We start from the raw sequence: 22,125 nt of genomic DNA on the forward strand, positions 1-22,125 counted from the left end.
TACCCAGCCCTGGTCCTTTCCTCATGCGCTGGCTTAGGCTAGGAAGCACGTGTTACACACAGCTGTAGATGAGCACCCACGTCATCTGATCTTTCACACCGACTGTGGCACAGCTTAGACAAGTCCCTGAGGAGTCTGTGAAGCAGAGTTTTCTTATCCACAACCCAATACCTCTGCTGCAATACTATTCTCTTGATTCCAAAAATATGTACATTTCAGGGAAACGGACTTTGGCCCAGTGGTTAGGGCGTCCGTCTACCACATGGGAGGTCCGCGGTTCAAGCCCCGGGCCTCCTTGACCCGTGTGGAGCTGGCCCATGCGCAGTGCTGATGCGCGCAAGGAGTGCCGTGCTACACAGGGGTGTCCCGCGCGTAGGGGAGCCCCACGAGCAAGGAGTGCACCCATAAGGAGACCCGCCCAGCGCGAAGGAGGGAGCAGCCTGCCGAGGAATGGCGCCGCCCGCACTTCCTGTGCCGCTGACAACAACAGAGGCGGACAAAGAAACAAGACGCAGCAAAAAGACACAGAAAACAGACAACCGGGGGAGGGGAGGGGAATTAAATAAATAAAAATAAATCTTTAAAAAAAAAAAAACAAAAAAAACACAAAAATATGTACATTTCAGATGACCTACATGAACCTAGTATGTTTCCAACTTGAAAGCCCATATTATTCCCTATCTAAATAAACATACTCTGATGAATTAGATTACACTGCCTTAAAAACCGTAAAAGTAAAACAAAAAATGAAGACAGAAAAAGCCAGCTTCGCAGTACTGCAGTTCTTTATCCTGGCAGTGTATGTTGCTCTGAATTACACTACTGCAGCTAAACAGGCATCCACAGGACAGGCCACTGTGATCAAGACAACTTCAATGTGGAAAAAAGGGATCCAGCCTATTGAACACAAGGCTCAGCCTGTGGTATGTGAGATACCTGAATTAAGAAACATGGATGGAGGAGACCAACAAAGACTGGCAGACAAGTGAGAATAAGCAGCAGCAGCATCTCCTTGTGGACTTGTTATTCTTCTCTCTCAAGCTATGAACACCTCCATACTTGAGTTAAGAGGAAGAGAGAAGAGGAAAGATTTAAAACAGGCAACTCAGCTTGGGATACATAAGGAGCAAAGGAAAGAGCGGATCTCTACTGTTTACTCATTCTCTCAAGAAATACTAGGGATTTCATGTGAACAAAAACAAGAATCTGTCATCTGCCCGTGTTTTGGAAGATCTCTCCTAAAAGACACAAGCATTAACTTTTGGAGGCCAAAAGCCAGCTAGAAAATAACCCTGGCACATGTTTCTTCTCTTGGACTTGTGGAAATCCTAAGAATGGGACCACCCCTTCCACAGAGAGCCTCCAAGTAAGGATGGAACTGCTAGAGCCACAGTCCTCCCTACTGCTGGGATTTGGCCATTTACACTGGTACCCAGGTGATAATCCTGAATGACCTTATGGTGTTTCAGAATTGATCCCTGTCTGTACAGGAAAATCACATCTACCACATTTGTATCAACTTTCCTCAAATGCTGGATAATTCCTTTATTTTAACATCACTATATTTCTGAGTGTGGAAAAGCAGAAGAAATTTCCATGAACTGAATCTGTGCTAAGACCGCCTACCATATGGGAGGTTCAGGTACAAACCCAGGGCCTCCTGACCCGTGTGGTGAGCTGGCCCATGCACAGTACTGATGCATGCAAGGAGTGCCCTGCCATGGTCGGGTGTCCCCCACATAGGGGAGCCCGAAGTGTAAGGAGTACGCCCTGCAAGGAGAATCACCATACATGAAAAAAGTACAGCCTGCCCGAGAGTGGCGCCGCACACACGGAGAGCTGATGCAGCAAGATGATACAACACCAAAAACAGAGGCACAGATTCCCAGTGCCGCTGACAAGAATGCAAGTGGACACAGAAGAACACACAGCAAATGGACAAAAAGCAGACACTGGAACAGGGGGAGAGAAATAAAAAATAAAAATCTTAAAAAAAAAAAAAAAAAAGAAAAACTACCACTACAAGCAATACTGACTAGCGTCAAGAACAGGACACAGTTGCCTATGATCAATGCTACCTGTCACAACTGGACAAGGAAATCACAGGAATGAAAAATTGTTGAGAAGGAAGAAAAACTATCACCCTCTGTATATAAGATTGAGCCCTGGTAAATCCAGAGAGTCAACTAAAAGTTATATACAAAAAATAAGGAAGGAAGCAGTATAGAGAATTAATATACAGAATAGCTTTCCTAAGTCATAACAACTTAGAAGATAATGGAACACAGACCCCTAATTCACAATAGCAACAACAACAAATTGAATAAACTTAAGAAATATAAGGAGAAGTGGATGTGGCTCAAGCAACCGAGCTTCCGCCTACCACATGAGAAATCCCAGGTTTGGTCCCCAGTGCCTCCTACGGAAGATGAGCAAGACAGCCAGCTGATGCAACATGAAACACAGGAAAACATATAATGAGAGATACAACAAAGTAGGGAGTGGAGATGGCTCAAGTGATTAGGCACCTGCCTCCCCCATGGGAGGTCCTGGGTTTAGTTCCCGGTGCCTCCTAAAAAAAGACCATCATACAACAGACAGACATGGCAATGCCAACAATGAGGGGGTGGGGAGAAATAAAAATAAATCTTAAAAAAAAAATACATATATATAAATATATGAAAAAAGACCTATATGAAGAAAACTTTGATATACCTCAGAAGTACACTAAAGAAATCTAAATGAAAGCCAAAGCATAAGAATGTCAGTTCTCCCTAATTTTTCAATGTACAATGCCAAAAATACCAACAGGGTGTTTTCTTGGTCTCTGTGTTTTAACTTGATGATTGTACAGTTCACAAGGGAAAGTAAGCAAGCAGGGATTGTTCTTTTTCAGTCTTCCCAACTATGAGGGAACATTAGCACTACTATATATTTAAACACATTATACAAACTTAATAATCAAAATAGTGTTGTTCTGGATCATGAATACACAGAACAAGGTAATGGAATAGGAAGTCCAGAAATGAACCCAAATACATACAGGAAATTTGATAAAAGTAGAATCTAAAATCAATTGGGAAACAAATTTTCCAATGAATGGGATTGGGACAACCCCACATATTTTATAAGAATGTAAAGCTTTGAGCCATACTTTATAACGTGCTTCAAAATACACTGCAAAAGGGGAAGCGGATGTGGTTCAAATGACTGGGGTCCCATCTACCAAAAGGGAGGCTCTGGGTTTGCCTCCCAGGGCCTCCTTGTGAAGGCAGGCTGGCCTGCACCTACGGAGAGCTGGTGCAGCAAGATAATGCAACAAAGGGAAACAAGCAGACACAGAAGAAGGCACAGCAAATGGACAAAGACGGACAGCAAACAAGCTGCAAGGGGGGGGTATAAATAAATCTTTAAAATATATATATATATACTGCAAAAGGATCAAGCCTTTAAACATTTTTTAAAAATCAAACAAAAGGATAACAAAACCCATAAAGAACCAAAAGAAAACTGGGAAGATTTTATAACCTTGGAGTGGGAATCCCTTCTAGTAATATTCTAGAAGTCACAAAAGATTTGATTGATTGAACTACGTAAAAATCAAGACATTCTGCAATGCATGATACTCTTCATAATAAGTAAATCAAAAACAAAGTGATGAACTGGAAAAAAATTGCAACTCAATTCAAAGGGTTTTCTGATTCAGAAAGAGTCCCTAGAAATTTTTTTTTTTAATAGAAGAATGCATGCAACAAACTTATGAGCACTTACTACGTGCCAAGGGTTTCTCTAGGTGCTAGGGATACAAAAATTAACAGAAGAGACAATCCTTGTCTTCATGGAACTTAAATAGAAGAAAATCTTTAAGACAGTAGTAAGCACTAAGGGGAAAATTAAAACAAGGAATAAGAACAGGGAGAAATGAGGTGTTGCAACAATACTCAGGTCTCACTGAGGTGTGTGTCAGTAAGACCTGAAGGGGAAGCAGACTTGGCCCAATGGATAGGGCATCTGCCTACCACATGGGAGGTCCGCGGTTCAAACCCCGGGCCTCCGTGACCCGTGTGGAGCTGGCCCATGCGCAGTGCTGATGCGTGTAAGGAGTGTCGTGCTATGCAGAAGTGTTCCCCATGTAGGAAGCCCCATGCGCAAGGAGTGTGCCCTGTAAGGAGAGCCGCCCAGTGTCAAAGAAAGTGCAGCCTGCCCAAGAATGGCACTCTACACATGGAGAGCTGACACAACAAGATGACTCAACAAAAAGAAACACAGATTCCCGGTGCCGCTGATAAAGATAGAAGCAGTCACAGAAGAACACACAGCGAATGGACACAGAGAGCAGGCAACTGGGGGGGACGGGAAGCGGGGAGAAATAAATTAAATATCTTAAAAGATCTGAAGGAGGTGAGGCTGTGAGCCTTGGGAGTATCTATCTGGGGAAGGATGTACACAGGGCTAAGGCAGAACCATGTACAGCATGTTCAAAGACTAGTAAGGAATGAGAGAGGCAGAGAACACGTAAGAGCAGGAGCCTGAGGGTGGCAAAAGGGTAAGCAGACTGTAGGATGTAGACTGGCTTTTAACTGAAGCGAGATGGGTTTTGAAAAGTTGCTCACCCTCATTCGAAATGGAAATTTAAAGTGTACTGGGGGGGGGAACTATTTTGCATCTGTCAGACTGGCAAAAATGCTAACATTTGACAACTCTGTTGGTATGAGCTATAATGAGAAAAGACTCTTGTATACTGCAGAATTACTTACCTATGATAATTAAGGACTGGAAACATCAAAAATGTATATTAGTACCATACTGGTATATTACCTTATGATTCAACAATACAATGGAATACTATGCCACTGTTTAAAAAAAAAAGTGCTTTCTCTTCAGAGACATGGAAAGATCTCTGATAAAAAATTGTTAAGCAAAAAAAGATAAACAACAAGAGTATCTCCCATCTGTGTTTTTAAGAAGGAAAGGTCCTATATACAGAAAATCCTGGAAAATCCGCAACAAAGCTCCTAGAGCTAATAAATCATTTCAGCAAACGGGTGGGGTACAAGATCAACACCCAAAAATCAGCAGTATTTCTATACACGAGCAATGAATAATCAGAAGAAAAAAATTCCATTCACAATAGTCACTAAAAGAAATATCCAGGAATAAATTTAAGCAAGGATGTAAAGGACTTGTACACAGGAAACTACAAAACATTCCTAAAAGAAATCAAACAAGACCTAAATAAATGGAAGGACATTTGATCATGGATTGGAAGACTAAATATCGCTACCATGTCAATTCTACCTAAACAATTTACAGATTCAATGCAATCCCAATCAAAATTCCATACTTTGCTGCAGAATAGAAAAGCCAATCATCGAATTTATATGGAAGGGTAAGGGGCCCTGAATAGCCAAGCCATCTTGAAGTAGAAGAAAGAAGTCAAGTATTGGAGGACTAATACTTCCAGTCTTACAACTTATTACAGGGAAGCAGATGTGGTTCAAGTGGTTGAGCACCTGCTTCCCACATGGGAGGTCTCAGGTTTGCTCCCCAGTGCTGCTTAAAAACAAAAACAAGCAAGCAAGCAAAGAAAACCAACTCAGGGGAGCCAGTGTGGCTCAGTGGTTGAGCACTGAGGTCCTGGAGTCACCCCCAGCCCCAGTACCTCAAAAAAAAAAAGTTACTATAAAGCTACAATAATCAAAAGAGCATAGGGAAACAGATGTGGCTCAAGCAGTTGGACACCCACCTACCACATGGGAGGTCCCAGGTTCAATTCCCGGTGCCTCCTAAAGAAGACCAGCAAGCAAGCGAGCTGGTGCAACAAGATGACCCAACCAGGAGAGACAACATGCAGAAGCAGAGCTGGCCAAGCGACTGGACCCCTGCCTACCACATGGGAGGTTCTGGGTTCAGTTTCTGCTGCCTCCTAAAAAAAAACAAGCAGACACAGCACACAAGGAACGGATATAGAGCAAACAGCAAGCACAAACAAGGGGTGGGGGGAATAAATAAAATCTTAAAAAAAAACAAAAAACCCAGCATAGTACTGGCTGAAGGACAGACATACATTCCAATGGAATTGATTTGAGAGCTCAGAAATCAACTCTCAGACTTAAAGCCAACTGATTTTTGACAAGGGGACAAAGAATATTCAATTGGGAAAGAACAGTCTTTTCAACAAATGGTGCTAGGAAAACTGGATCTCTACTTAAAAAAGAATGAAGGACTTGTGCCTCACAACTTACACAAAAATCAAACCAAAATGGATCAAAGACCTAAATGTAAGAGCCAAAACTAACAAATTCCTAGAAGAAAATGTAAGGAATCATCTTCAGGATTCACATTGACCAGTGGTTTCTTAAACCTTACACCTGAAACACAAGCAACAAAAGAAAAAAATAGATAAATGAGACCACTTCAAAATTAAAAATGTTTGCGATTCAAAGGACTTTATCATGAAAGTAAAACAACAGCCTACACAATGGAAGAAATTATTTGGAAACTACATATCCAATAAAGGTTTAATATCCAGAATAAATAAAGAAATCCTTCAATTTAACAACAAAAAGACAGACAACGCAAGTAAAAAATGGGCCGAAGACTTAAATAGGTATCTCTCTGAAGAAGAGAGACAAATGGTGAAGCAGCACATGAGATGCTCATCATAATTAACCATCAGGGAAATGCAAATCAAAACCACAATGAGATACTATTTCATACCCACAAGAATGGCTACTATAAAAAAACAAAACAAAGCAAAAAACAGAAAATCTCAAGTGTTAAAGAGGATATGGAGAAAGAGGAATAATAATTACATTCATTATTTACTGGCAGGAATGTAAAATGGTGCAGCTGCTGTGGCAGACAGCTTGGCTATTCTTTAGAAAGTATAGTGAACTGTGAAAAATGCAGCTATGAACATTAGTGGGCAAATATCTCTTCACGTCCCTGCTTTCAGTTCTGGGTATATACCTAGTAGTGGGATTGCTGGGTCATACGGTAATTCTATAGTATGGTATAGTATAGTATAGTATAGAGTAATGGTAACAAAAATTGGAAAAAAAAAAAAGCATGGAACTACACTAAACAGAAAACCCTAAAGTTAAACCATGGACTAGAGTTAATGGTACAGTTATAGGGGAATGGATATAGCTTAAGCGGCTGAGTGCCTGCTTCCCATCTATGAGGTCCTGGGTTCAATCCCCAGTATCTTCTAAAAACAAACACATGAACAACCCAACTCACTGGGGAGATGTAGCTCAATGGCTGAGCACCTGCTTCCTATGTACAGGGTCCTAGATTCAATTCCTGGTACCTCCTTAAAAAAAAAAAATAGTACAGGTAGCAAAATGTGCTTTCCTCCGATTATAACAACTGTATCACACCAAAGCAAGGTCCTTAATACTAGGGTGGTATATGGACCTTCAGTAGTTTATGCAGGATTGTTCTATAAACCCATAACCTCTCTAATTTAAGGGGGGAAAAAAAGGAAGGGTAAGAATATGTCTTCCAATTTGTTTGCATATATATAAAAAAATCTGACACAATTTAAAAAAAAGGAACACTAATATGGGTGGTGGTTGGGGGAAATGGGTGAGACGGTATCAAATACTTTTTATAGATTATTTTAAACCATGTGAATGCATTACTCAAAAAAAAATTAAAAATATAAAAATCTTCAACTATAAAGTATAAAGGCTCAGTGAGATAAAGCTTTCTAAACCTGCCAGTACCCATCAGCTCTGCGCGAGCCAGCACACCATCCGGTGGTTCTGGGAAAGGAAAACAGGGCCCTCTCACCTCTATAGGGATATACAGCATGAATCCTGGCTCTCCTGTGTGAGTCATGCTCATCACTCGAATCCCGTTTGCATAGCCCACACTCATTTCCTGTAGAAGCAAAGGCAGAAAGTCAGCTGAGGAAACTTTTCCAGGCAGTAGGCACCCAATACACAATGGTTAAGGGAATGCCTGCCTGAAGTAAATCCTACCCATTACCTCTGTACCCTTCGTTTAACCCTAAGGGAGATACATGTAAACAAAAGAATTTCATCCTGAAAATGGCCTGTTCCCATGAACTGAGGTCACTAAAAATGGATATTCTCATGAGTATGACCACTTCAGGAGTTTTAGGCTGATGGTGGGAAGTGGAGACAAAGTCTTTGAGAAGCATGCAATATTTCCTACAAGCTCTTGCTAAAGAATTGTTTTAGTCAGAGGTAGGTATGGGGAGGAATGAAAATTAAGCTAATGTCTTCTCTGGGGAGACTCGGAGGACAAATCCTGGGCACCTGCCATAAAAACATGATGATGTCTATACCTACCCACAACACGACGCACCTGCTACTCTGGGGTCAGAGATCTGGCTTCTGATTTTTCAAAACATGTTTACAGCAGCTTAGTCACCTAATAGGCCACTGACTTAATCACCATTCTGTAAAGGAACATGCTAAGTCCCAGAGGGCACCAAGGCGAGCCACTTCCATATAAGCCAGCTGTGACGCAGCAGCTCGAGCAAGCGTGGGGCTAGCCCCTTCCAGGAAGAGGAGAAAGCACTGTGACGGGGACTGCTGGCGGCTGCCAGCCGAGAGTTTTCTGTTGCTTTCCCTCTGCCGTGGAGAAAAAGGAAAACTGTAAAAACAGTTTGTAGGTGCATCCCAACTTTGGTTTGAACTTCAAAGAGCCTCCAACAGTAACTGTCTCCCCTGTGCTCACTACAGGTTACCAGAATGGCTGTCAGTTTGAACCTCTGCAGTTAGCTGCTTCCAGGAGAATATTCAATTTTCTTTTCTTTTATTCAGTTACAATTTGTTTCACCCAGCTAGAGCTGCTGCTTGTAAGAAAGAAAATTATTTAAGTTATTTAGGAATTCACCCAAACCATTTCTTATTTGAAGGATCTTAGACGTTGACTGGCATTATCATAACCCTGTAAAATAAAAGTTTAGTCCAATGCTAGAGAAACCAGTAATATGTAGAGCTGACATTAGGTAAGTTAAATCCACAACAAAGATATCCTAATGATTATTAAACAAGGAGAGCTTGAAGGAGGAAAAAAATCATGAGTTTACTCGGTCATTTCTTATTTGCTTAATAAAGGTCAAAATACCTTTTATGGGTATAATACCAGAGGAAAAATAAGTAATTGCCACCATTATAAAAGAAAAAAATTCCAGTTCATTTAAAAAATAGGACTTTTTGTGCACCCACCTTGCAAAAGAGACTTGGGAAGTGGTCTGGAGTCATAGGGGCATAGGACAACTCGGACAGAACATCCACAGCTCGAGGGCCAATCAGATTGAGAGCTAAACAGAAGAGAACAAAAGATGCCTCATTCTGGATTTACTCGCCTATGGCCGCGTCTGGGTGGTGAGACCATAAAAGCATCCCACCCTGTACTCAGGCTGTTCAAGGATGGACAGAGCATCCCAATTCAGGCAAATACAGCTCTACTGACAGAAGCTAAGGGGAGCTACTGGTAGACTGGTGTGACAAGCTGGTGAGATTGCATCCTCTTTTGGGGGACACAGGAAGCCACCACTGCACAGCCTCCCCTGCAGTTAGATTGGGACCACAAGACCAAGTCCTGTTCAATGGAATATGAGCCCACTTGCTGAGCTGGCTGTAATCCCTATGCATATTTCCTGTTTCTCATTCCTTTCCTGGTGAATTAAAAAGCAACAGGTTCCTAACAGTGTGGCAGCATGTTGGAAAAAGACCCAGTCCCAAATCAATGCCTGGAAGAGAGCACTTGAAGAGAGCTGTCCAATTCACCCTGGACTCTGATGTCTGCAGCAGCAGCTCAGCAACTACCTTAATAAAGGCTAGAACACAGCATTTGACAGTAACATTCCATAGTTTGCCAGACAGTAGCATATTAACCACATATGCTACTTCAGTGAACTGAAAATGAGAGCAAGGGAGAGTAAATGCCGGTGCAGGTGAGGGGTAAGGAAGAAGGGAGGGGAGAGTAGAACCTGGAATGGGGTGGAAAAAGAGGAGAGGGGCTGCTCGTTTGTCAGGACTCCTGGAAGAGATCATCAGGAAATTAAACCATCCTTAAAAATTATTTACTGTATTCAACAAATATTTCAGCCCTTAAATGCTAGCAGTGAACAAACCAGAAACTGAAGCCCTAACTCATTTTATATTTCATTTAAAAAAAAAAAAAAAAAAGTGGGGGCGGTGGACTGGGCCCAGTGGTTAGGGCATCCGTTTACCACATGGGAGGTCCGCAGTTCAAACCCTGGGCCTCCTTGACCCGTGTGGAGCTGGCCCATGCGCAATGCTGATGCGCACAAGGAGTGCCATGCCGTGCAGGGGTGTTCCCCGCGTAGGGGAGCCCCACGCACGAGGAGTGCGCCCCGTAAGGAGAGCCACCCAGCGCGAGAGAAAGCGCAGCCTGCCCAGGAATGGCACCACACACACAGAGAGCTGACACAACAAGATGACACAACAAAAAGAAATACAGATTCCCATGCCGCTGACAACAACAGAAGTGGACAAAGAAGACACAGCAAATAGACACAGAGAACAAATAGACACAGAGAACAAACAACCGGGGTGGGGGCGGGGGGGGATAAATAAATAAATAAATCTTTTTTTGAAAAAAAAAAGTGGGGAAGTATTAGAGATCAATTTTCTGTGACCAGGGAGCCTCTCCCATGCTATCTAATTCTCACAGTCATTCTGAATGTCAAGTATAAAGATGGAAAATGCAGAAGATAAAACTGGATCTACTGGCCTACTCTTGCTCAGTTGACCCAAAAGGGCCCTCCTTACCAGTGTACTTCCAGGTGACATCCTCCAGAAGCAGGTTGGTGTCTTTCGGCATGTGTTTCTTAAGCCAGGACCAACAGTGGACCTGCTGATCGGTTGGAGAAATCATGAAGAAACTGAAAGCAAGACCCAAAAGTATTCAAAATAGGAGAGCCAAAGAGGAACAAGAAACAATTATGTTCTCATGTAGTTTTTAAAGCTATGAGTAATCATCTCTTAGGTTCATCAAGGGCCAAGAGTAAAATGCTAGGATATCACATAATGACAAATCAGAAGATTCTGGCTTCCTTTTAGTGCAGAACAATTATAGGCTTATTAACATAAGGTAAGGCATCTTCTCCCACAATGTTACTTACCCTTCTACACTGAGTTTTACATTCTCCGGTGGGTTTCTCCCATGCCCCACCCTTTGTGATTCCTTTTGTGCAGCCAATGAGCTGGACATGAGTTAATGAAATGGCCTCTTTGTCCTTGGTACAATTATGGCTGTCTGCAAGAACGAGTTAGCCGCTCTGCTCTAGTGCCCACAGAACCAGTGTTCTGGACAGAGCAGGGCGGGCGGCACAGCCACCTCACCTGCGCTTGCTCAGTCGCGCTATGCTGCAGTCGTTTTCATATCCCCCACTGTCGTTGAGCATGCCGGTATGCACAATGTGGCCCACGGGCACATCGAGGTCGTTGGAGAACAGGTACTGCAGAACTTCTAACGCCTGATCCCCAGTGGACTATAGGGCGAGAGAATGAAGCAGAGTGAGCAGTGAGCACAACAGCACTCGGCTGGCTAATGCACCCTGAAGAGCCACAAGACTTGCTGAAAATTCAATTAGCCACTTATCCATGTAGCAATATTTGCAGATTTACTCTACTGAAGGGAAAGTCAGTTATCTATTCTAATCATGAATGGTCCTCTCTAGGCAAACTGAAAACTAGGAAAGAGTTAAAAATTCTGAGGAATGCTATAAAAGAGATGAAGTTCAAAAACTTAAAATATACCAAGGTTCTTACAGAATCCCTTTTGAAGCGATAAATGAAAAACACAGGAGGCATTCAACAGATGAAAAAAGCCCCCTACTCGGTTATTTTGGCTCCCAAATACTTACTGTTATTTCGAACTTTGTAAAAGATGACATGTCAATGACACACACAGCCTCCTTACAGCACTTGACTTCAGACTCCACAATGTCAAACCAATCTGGTTTATAGAAAGTCTTGCTCTGTTCCAATGCCAGGAGGTCTACAGAACAGAAACAAACACACAAAAGGTAGAAAGAAAAGGAGGGGGTTTGCATTTGGGAATCTTGCTCCCAAATACTGTACTGTACTATATAATATAACAGTGTTAATTATTTACTCTTCCAGGAACACATTCTGCTATTTACATTTTAAAGTAAGTTTCATTAATTCTTAGGACAAAAAAATAAACAAACATACAAAAAACAAGAATGTGTGTTCTTACCCTTATCTGGTGGAATAAAGTACTTTGGCCTCTCAAATCCATGTTTCTCCATCCATCTGGCTCCTTGGGCGTCCAACCGGTCATAGAGAGGAGATGTCCGTAGCTGCCTACCAGTCTGGAAATCCCAACGGGGAACCTTCAGATCATAGAGCAGAGCTGGAAAGCATGAAGACAGCTTGTCAATGCCCAAGTCACAGATTGAAGAGCTGAGTAACCAACAGCCACTAGACACTGGGGTCAGTTCCTACTCAAAGGAGAACACTTTCTAGGATAATATAGCAACGATTACCAAGTTTTATAAGCACAAGCCAGAAGAAAGGCAACACGGTGAACACTGGTTTTAGTCCTCCACAACGTTCTATAGCTACAGGCCACGCCACAGCACTAGGTCTCTAATGACAATTACAGTTCTAAGTCAGCAGGCAGAAGCAATGTGAGGAAGGTAAGAGCTCTAAGACTTCCTAAGTCCATCGCAGAGATGAGGGTTTTATCAAGTAGAACAGCGGTGGTTACCAAGTGTGAAAAAATGGCCCTTGCTTCCTTATATGCCTGTGTTGCTGGGATCTCACCTGTGGCAGTCATTTCTTCTCCAGTATGTACCCATTTCGCAAGTGAAAGGAAACTCATCATCCATAGATTTGGGGGCTCTGAAATCTAAGAGATTGCCTAATACTGTGGCAGAGACATTATTCACTTAAGAAAGCTAGGGCCAGAATGCATTTCTCTTGGAAAGCGGATGTGGGCTCACTAATAGAGCGCCCACCTACCATACAGGAGGTCCAGGGTTAGCTGGCCCACGTGCAGTGCTGCTGTGCATAAGGAGTGCCATGCCACACAGGGGTGTCCCCCACATAGGGGAGCCCCAGGAGCAAGGAATGTGCACCACAAGGAGAGCCACCCCATGCGAAAAAAGCGCAGCCCGCCCAGGAGTGGTGCCGCACACACAGAGAGCTGACGCAGCAAGATGACGCAACAAAAGGAGACACAGACTCCTGATGCTGCCGAGAATGCAAGCAGATACAGAAGAACACACAGCAAATGGACACAAGAGAGCAGACAACAGGGGCAGGGGGAAAGGGGAAAGAAATAAAATAAATTAAAAAAAAAAAAAAGAATTCATTTCTATTAAAGTCCCATCTGCAACAGCAATAAGTAAAAAACAGCCAGAAAGAGTGCTCTCTAATCCCTGCAAAGAGAAGAGCTGACCTCACATCATTCCAAACACACGGTACACTGCGGGGTGGGGAATTGGGAGAAGGAAGCCATACCAGTTTCCTCATATTTTGACAATCTGTCAGTCCCCTCCAGTACTTCAGATCCAGTGCTTCTCCCTTCCCCAATTTCTACGGTGCCTGCAATTGCTATTTTATGAGAATCAGCAGTAGCCACCTGTGGCAGTTAATATTACTTATGAATTCCAAAAAGAGATATGGATTATGTTGGTAAACTGGTCTGTTCCTCTGGGCATGATGCCCTTTGACTGTATTAGATTCAGCTGAAATGTCTTTGATTCAATTATGTTAAGATTAGGGCTTAGGAGAGTGCAACTCAGTTTGAGTCCCTGCCCCCTTTGTGGGCTATATAAACGGACACTTAAATCAAGGAGACACACAGAAGTAGATACACAGGAGACACATAAAAAGATACAGCACAGGAAAGAACTTAGTTCTGATGCTGGAGCCCCAGGGAGAGCTGAGCCATTCACCTGATAGTTTGCAGCTAGAGAGACCACAGCCCTGAGTAGCTGAGCCCAGAAGAAATAAGCCCTGTGTCAGCTACAACTGAGATCGGAAGAAGCTGGGCCTATGGAGCCTTAGAGGAGAGAGGAAGGCTGAACCCTCCCAGACATCGCCCGCCATCTTGCTTCAACACGTGGCAACAGACTGGTGAGAAAAGTAACCTTGAGTTGGACTCTTTAGGGCCTTGTAACTGTAAACTTTTACCCCTAATAAATACCCTTTATAAAAGCCAACAGATCTCTGGTACTTTGCGTCAGCACCCCTTTTGGCTGACTGATACACCACCCAAAGCATCCTAACACAAGGAGAAGTTCAGGCTCAGTTATGATTTGCACAGGCTCTAAAGTAACTATGGAAACACAGTGCCTTGGGCTCCTTCACCTCTCACGGATGTTAAGTTCCCTGCCACGGCCAGTCGTGAGCACTTAGGCATTAAAGCTACCCTAAGGTCTCCCTGTGAATGCAGTCTGGCTACTAAACCAACAGTGCTTTCTCGACCAAGAATGGAGGTCACAGCCAATGTAGACGTTTACTTCTGAGCATAAGTACAACCTGGTAGAACCTACTTGATTTGGTTCAATTCCTGACAACAAAAGCTTTTACCAAGTGCCTACTAGAAAATAAATCAGAGAGAAGGTAGAGTAACAAGTTAAGTTAAATGAAGAGGGCAATCTTTCAAAGCTGGAGGGAAGCAAGAGCAAGGAAAAAGAGAAAAAGAATGAATGTTTTTTCTTTACAAGAGAAAGAGACCCCTACCTTGGCCATGTACAATAGACCGGTTAATGGTCAAGGTCACCCAGAGAAGCCTGGTGCTTTGAATATAATGTAGCAGATTATCTGCCTTGGAAAGCAAAGCACAATCTCAAACCCTAAGTGGGGAGCGGGAGACCATTCACTTTGACTTAGGGTCTTTCAAGGTAAAGCAGTCAGTAAGCATTGCTGGGAATGTACAGGAAGCTGCTACAGGGAGACTGGTAAGAATTACCACCGGCAAGTCCTATCCTACTTTCTTGTTCCCAGAAGTAATAAACAAGGTATAATACACCAAGAAAACCCTGGCCTGGAACAGTCAAACTCAAAGCAGTTACCAAAGAACTGAGGGAAAATCCACCCTTCCAGTGAACACAGGCCACTGGAAAAATACCTGGAAGTAGGTTCAATGGGACAGGCTTTCACTTACGCATGACCTCCATGACTCGGTGGCGAAGAAAAGTGCGGCTGCTCTGGAGGACTCCAAAACGTTTCAAGTCCAACTCCCAAACATTTTCTGAGGGATAACCTTGTACCATCCACTCAGCGAGGTATCTGGTCAGGTAAGGGAAAAAAACGTTATTGGGCCTCAGAGATGCTATTCGGGAATAAAAACACCATATTAAGAATTAGGAATCCACTGAGTGGTGGTGAAAGGGAGTGGGACATATGGAATCCCCCATATTTTTAATGTACCATATATGTAATCTAAAGCACTTTAAAAATAAAAACATGCATTAAAAAAAAAAAGAATCCAATGAACTGAAAAATCCTATCTTGTCACAGACAATTTGGGCAATTCTGGGCAATTTCCTTACTGTCTCTGGTAAACAGCAATAAAGAAGGGATTGTATCTCCTGCTCTCACTACATCACTATGAGGATTTTTGTTCTCATGATAAGATTCCCTGGAGAGTATTTAAGATGTAAACCAGGGAAGTGGCTATGGCTCAAGCAGCTGGGTGCATATCTACCACATGGGAGGTCCCAGGTTCGGTTTCTGGTGCCTCCTAAAGACCAGCAAGACAGCAAGGTGACACAACAGGCTTGTACAGCAAGCAGGCCCAATGAGATGATGCAACAGAGACACAACAAGGACACACAATGAGAGACACAACAAGCAGGGAGCAGTGGTGGCTCAAACGACTGGGCACCTCCCTCCTACATGGGAGGTCCTGGATTCAATTCCCAGGGCTACAGAAAAAAAAAAAAAAAAAAGACGATGAGCACACAACAGACATAAGAAACAATGAGGTGTGTGTGGGGGTGTAGAAACAAATGAATAAATCTTAAAGAAAAAAAAAAGATATAAGCCAGTGACATATACAGGCAATGGAATATTGCTCAGCCTCAAAAAGGAATGAAGTTCTGATATATAACACTATGTTAAGGAAAATTTCACTTAAGCCATAAACAAAGAGACAGATACTGTGTGACTCCACTTATGTGAAATGGCCTGGATATGCACATGCATAGAGACAGAAAGAAGAGTCCAGGCTACCAGGGGCAGGCAGCGGGGAGAGGGAAGGGGGAGTTAATGCATAATGGTGTAGGGTTTCTGGTTGGGGTCATGGGAAAGTTCTGGTAACAGATGGTGGCGAGTGTTCCAAAACACTGTGAATGTGATTAATCCCACCTAACGGAAGGTGTGCTTGGGCTGGCTGAGATGGGAAATTTCATGTAGTATGTATGTTCCTACAATTAAAAAAAAAAAAGCAACTAAAGAGACATGACAGGGAAGCGGATTTGGCTCAATGGATAGAGCATCTGCCTACCACATGGGAGATCCAGGGTTCAAACCCAGGGCCTCCTGACCCGTGTGATGAGCTGGCCCATGCGCAGTGCTGATGAGCCAAGGAGTGCTGTGCCACACAGGGGTGTCCCCACGTAGGGGAGCCCCACACACAAGGAGTGTGCCCCGTAAGGAGAGCTGCCCAGCGCGAAAGAAAGTGCAGCCTGCCCAGGTGCCGCACACACAGAGAGCTGACGCAGCAAGATGACGCAACAAAAAGAGATACAGATTCCTGGTGCCGCTGACAAGAATACAAGTGAACACAGAAGAACACACAGTGAATGGACACAGAGAGCAGACAACTGGGGCGGGGGGGAGGGGTGTGTGCAGGGAAGGGGAGAGAAATAAAAAATAAATCTTAAAAAAAAAAAGGAGACATAACAATTAAATAAAATGCTGAACTAGATTAATAACAGAGGAGAAAATGTCCAAAAGTATATTTTTAGGACAAATGTGAAATCAGAATCTAAACTGTAAGCTTTACAGCAATGTTAAATTTCTTGAACCTCATAACTCTAATTAAGGTGTTAAATAAGTGAATAAATTTGTGCTTAGGAAATATACATGAAAGTATTATGTGTTTAAGGAGCATGATATAGACAACCTACTCTCAAATGTTTAGAAAACAGATGGACAGACCACAGGTGGACAGGTGGACAGACAGGTAGAGAGACGGCACGATGTGCAGTGCAGTGTGGCAAATGTTAGAAGTGGTGGATCTGGGTATCTGGGTGGGGGGTATGTTGGAGTCCTCTGCATGCATTTTGAATGATTTTTGCAATTTTCCTATAAATTTGAAATGATTTCAAAACAAAAAGTTTAAGAATATGAAGAAAAAAAATAAGCCACATCTATGAAGAAGAGTAAACACATGCACATACACACACAACCCCCTCTAATTTCTACATCCAATGGATATCTTCAGTACAACAGTGGCCTCGGGAGGTTATATAGTTTTCTGACATGTCCTTGTTCTAAACAGTACTTTTGATAACTTCTTTTGTGACTGTTTTCAGAGCATCATTTTGCATTAGTGTGGTTAGTCACTACATTTTAAATAACAAGTCCATCGTTCAACTTGATCACCTTCCTCATGTACCACATTTGGCCATTTCCAAACTCAACACACTCAAAAAACCCAACATTTGTTACTCCTGAAAAAGTATTAAACAACATCCACAGGCCCCGTGGCTAATTCCAGAGTATTGACAACATTTCTGGACGATGGGCAGAGCCTCCTGTGGTGGTTACTTTGAAGGGGACAACTCTCAAACTACAAGTATCGTCGTCGTCTTCTTATAATATATTATATAGTACATTAATAAAAAGTATAGATTCTAGAAGGGAAGAAGCCCGGCAAGCTGACACATGTTCACAGTTGATTTTGAAGGAGAAAGACTCACTTTCCAGCTCCTCCACCAAACGAAAGGCCAGCAGAGTTCATTCCCGCCAGGACAAAGTAGCCCTGAACTGTAGGAGACTCGCCCATGATGCACCTCATGTCAGGTGTGAAAGTTTCGGGGCAATTCACCAACTTCATGATCTCCAGAGTCTCCAATTCTGGCATCCTGCGCAGGAGGGAACTCAACAGGGGCTCTGAGCAATAAAAACAAACCCAAACAGTGCCCTCATCCTCAGGGAATCCAAAACTTTTCAACCTCTTTTACTTTCCTCCCAATTTCTTTTCAGAAAAATCTCCTACAAATGAGAAATTTTCTCAGAACCAACTGGGCCTTTTGTCAGAAAGCAGTTACCTTGGTGGAATTTCAGGACAATAACCTGCAAAATGTTTGACATAAAGACATACGAAAAAAAGGTATCTTTACAAAAAGAAAGGGGCTACATAATAGCAAATGAAACATGGGGCTACAAATAATAATTTTGAAGGGGTCAGTACAAGTGGAAAAACTCTTAAATGGCACCCGAAAAGATAGAAAAATATTAATTTCATTGCCTAAGTTGGAAAAGCTGCAAAAGACAGATACTACCCTGTAATCTGGGAACAATCCAGTGGGAGCATGGTAATATGTGAAAAAAGGCTAAGGTGAGTTAATATCTTCTGAAGTTGGCTGGTGGGTACAAGAGGGCTCATTATACTAATTTTTGCACTTTTAAAAGTTCAAAATTTCCCAAAATAAAAACTTTTATTAGGGGAAAAAAAAGAAAAGATCATGAAAGGTGGGAGGGAAACTTTTCATGATCAACTCTTCCATACTGTTTGAATTATTTAGAACCATGAGACTATATTACCTATTCAACAAGTAAATTGAATATTATAAAACACTAAGTAAAAGATCAAATTAACAAAACAATTCTGCCTTCTAAAAATCTCTTCAATTTTTTCATTTGAAGTCCTACCAAAAGAAGGCCTTCTCCTGGCCTAAAATCTCAGCAATGCTTTTATGTGAAAAGGTAAGTCAAAAGTCAGCCAACTTAAGGGAGCTTTTAAAAAATAAATAATAATAAAAAATAAAAATAGAGGAGGAAAAAAGGAAGCTGTTAAAAAAAAAAAGGAGGAAAAAAGAAGGGAGCTGTTAGGAAAAAAAAAAAGGGAGGAAGAAATGTCAGCCAACTTAGATTTTAATCTCCTGATCTGCTGTTAACCGGTAACTGCATCCCTAGACCAGGCAACTAACCATGGTTGTTATAAACATCAAAGAAGGAATTATTCTTGAAAATGTTCGGGGAGATATAGACTCTCAGGCACATACAAGGCATTATTGCTCTACTCTAGTCCACACACCGAAGTGATCCCAGTCTTCCTGTAGATTCTGAATCTCCAGCTGGTTCTTGCCCTCAGTGAAAATTGGTTTCGGGTTCTTCTCAAAGCCCCCAGACAAGATGCCACCCTGCCAGTTCCGAATATAAATTCTTCCGTCAGCATCCACAATGGCTGAGGAAGAGAAATGACACGGGAGACAAGGGGTGGGGAGCAGAAGAGAATAACTGAGGTTTAAAGGCCAGCCAGTTTTCCACATGGACGGAAAGAGACAGATACACCCATTAACCGCTCTAGGAACAAAACAGCAGCCCATGCACACGGGCATCTGTGGGCTTTCAAATACCTTTTGAGGGCATGGGGGAAGACCCTCCCACTCAGACCTACAGTGGAGTCTGTTTTTCTGATTATCCCTAAACCTACCAGTTACCAAGAAGCCTTAACTAACTAGTCCTCACAACCTGATTACTTAACGAGTGGAAGTCTAACAGCCAGGGTGGATTATGCAGAGTCCATTCGAGGGATTATGAGCTCCAAAACGGTATCAAAACCCTCTGACAGCACTTGGCATCCCTAAACGACCTAAGTATATAGCTTACCTACGACATTTCTATAATTTATAGCATTCAAGACAAAAATTTAAGATTACATTCCCTTTCCAAACATTCTCAATGACCTCTGTTTGGGCTAAAATTAACGTGGGGAGAAAACGCTTACGTGGAAATCCCATTTTGGCCATCCTTACATAAAGAGTTATTAAAGAAAAGGTAGAATCGGGTCCACCTCCCTGTAACATGCTCCAAGAAAGAAAAGACTCTTTTGGGTACAGTCTGCCCTTAGCAGAAAGTCTTCTTTTTCAGAGGACAGAATACTGGCAAGTAAACAAGATTAAAAAAAAGTGCAAGTCCTCACTTGGTGTGTTGCTCTGCAGAGGGGTCTCCAAGGGGCGAGTCAGAAGGTAGAAGTGTTCGCAGGCATGTAACGGGATACTAACCGGCTCCTCGTTGGACAGACCCAGCTCGTATGCCCACTACAAATGGACAGATTGATTTGTGGGTGGGAAGAGGAACAGAAATACAAATGAGCAGGCTCAGCCTCTAAAAAGGGGATAATTTAAAGAGGCTGCTGTGTGCTCGTGCTATAGTATCAGGTGTGGGAAGCCAAGTTTCAGCCTGCTTTAGTTCAATTATTTGGATGGGGAGCAACACTATACCTTTTTTTTTCCAGCTTTATTAGCTTACAGTTTTTTGTTTTGTTTTTCTTAACACTATACTTTTTAAACCCTAAAAATTACATTTAGATCAAAGGAATACAGATTTACCAACTAGTAAAGAAAGCTCATGGAGACCTTTCAACAAAATGCCAGGCCTCAAATACGGATCCCAAATACCCATCATTAAGTGACCTTCACATGATAAAAAGTGTTTCCCAGGTCACCGTAGGATTGTAGAGTAGAGTGAAAGGGACCAATTTGCCTTAAAAAGTGGAAGCAGTTTAGTGTTCCTGATGCAATGAAAGAACCTAACACTTACCGCTAGGCAACGTAACACCACAGAAAGCCCCATGCCATGCCCAGCTGCTTCCTGCCTTCCTAGCCAGCACTGTACACATTAACCCAGGATGGGAGACAGCAAGGGACAGAGGTACAGGTTTTTGAGTACAGGAATCCTGAGTTTTCTGGTTCAATGTACATTCTGATGTCTGTTTAGTCAGTCACAATATTAAGCTGAATTTTCTATACCAAAAAATCCTGAAGGCAAAAGTTAAATAAGAAAACCAGTAACCCAATGTTGCTGCGAACCTACCTGACCAGCACAGTTGACAAAATACTGGCATTCAATCTGTCCTTTATCTGTCTCCACACCACTGACTTGACCTTTTTTCACCATTACATGAAGAACTGCTGTGCGGTCATAGATCTGAACACCTGTTCCAAGGTAAAGAAAGAGTTGGCACATCACCCGATGTTCCAGAATAAGGTATTAGTAGCAGATTCTCAACCCAGTAAGGAACAGTGAAAAGACCAGGTTAAATCTTAATTTAAAAAAAAAACAAACAAAACACCACCACCACCCTAGGAACCACATTCTCCAGATTGTGTAGATGGCCCTTTCCTAAGTTTGAAATTAGGAGGCCAATTTTAAAAATGACTAGTACACAATTAATGAAATTCCAGGGATCATAAAAGGAGTGGAGGAGAGAAAGTCCAAATGGGGCATCTTAAATTCTAATCTACCCACATCATGAATCAGTTCATCCATGGTATGTAACACCCTGGATATTGGTTAAGTTTTACCCTTATTCATTCCAATACTCAGGAATGATTTCAGTTTTAGATTAAGCCCCCAAGGAATGTTGTATCCTTGGAGAGTCTCCAATCCTGTGGGGGCAAAAATCCCCTTATGTCAGAAGGGCTAAAATTGGTTCTCATAGTAGTAAAAGCAGTTCCTTGAAACTTAAATAAGAAAAACTGGCCCTGGAGAAAAATACTTAACATATTATTAGAAAAACAAAAAACTTTTAAGATCCAGTATTCAAAAGTGGAAGCTGAATGTGCCAATGAGAATAATTTTCCAAAGTCAAGTTGGTGCCACTGCCAACTTGAGACACTTTCTTAGAGAGCCTCTTCCTTCCTCACCACCTTAAGAACACCCTAGAATCTTACCATATTGAGAGGCAGCACTTGCCAGGGCAAGAGCCACGTCGGCAGAGGACACCACTGCATCGTCGGGGACATGCATGGCCCCCACCAGGTCGTGCACATTGAGGAGAGGGTGAAGTTCGGCAACTTTCTTGGGGGAGATGATCTCAGAAGGGATGCCCATAACACTGCCACAGAACACAAAGGGACAACGACAGTCACCGGCCCCTTGGCAGAGGTCAGCCTGGCAG

General features: G+C 42.5%; 1 protein-coding gene across 2 annotated transcripts in view; it reads right to left on the reverse strand.

Moving 5' to 3' along the window:
• PDPR (pyruvate dehydrogenase phosphatase regulatory subunit) overlaps positions 1-22,125 on the reverse strand; it is a 47,920-nt gene that overhangs the window by 7,035 nt on the left and 18,760 nt on the right. For both annotated transcript variants that reach the window (XM_058279725.2, XM_058279724.2), the window contains exons 5-16: positions 21,899-22,062; positions 21,039-21,160; positions 20,146-20,263; positions 19,258-19,407; positions 17,918-18,110; positions 15,154-15,278; positions 12,235-12,390; positions 11,879-12,012; positions 11,355-11,503; positions 10,782-10,894; positions 9,210-9,304; positions 7,801-7,890 (exon numbers count right to left, since the gene is read on the reverse strand). In XM_058279725.2, the coding sequence (XP_058135708.1) occupies positions 7,801-7,890; positions 9,210-9,304; positions 10,782-10,894; positions 11,355-11,503; positions 11,879-12,012; positions 12,235-12,390; positions 15,154-15,278; positions 17,918-18,110; positions 19,258-19,407; positions 20,146-20,263; positions 21,039-21,160; positions 21,899-22,062 (1,609 nt within the window). The remainder of the gene's footprint in view (positions 1-7,800; positions 7,891-9,209; positions 9,305-10,781; positions 10,895-11,354; positions 11,504-11,878; positions 12,013-12,234; positions 12,391-15,153; positions 15,279-17,917; positions 18,111-19,257; positions 19,408-20,145; positions 20,264-21,038; positions 21,161-21,898; positions 22,063-22,125) is intronic.

This window comes from Dasypus novemcinctus, chromosome 18 (genome assembly GCF_030445035.2).
Source record: "Dasypus novemcinctus isolate mDasNov1 chromosome 18, mDasNov1.1.hap2, whole genome shotgun sequence".
NCBI classification, from domain to species: domain Eukaryota; kingdom Metazoa; phylum Chordata; class Mammalia; order Cingulata; family Dasypodidae; genus Dasypus; species Dasypus novemcinctus.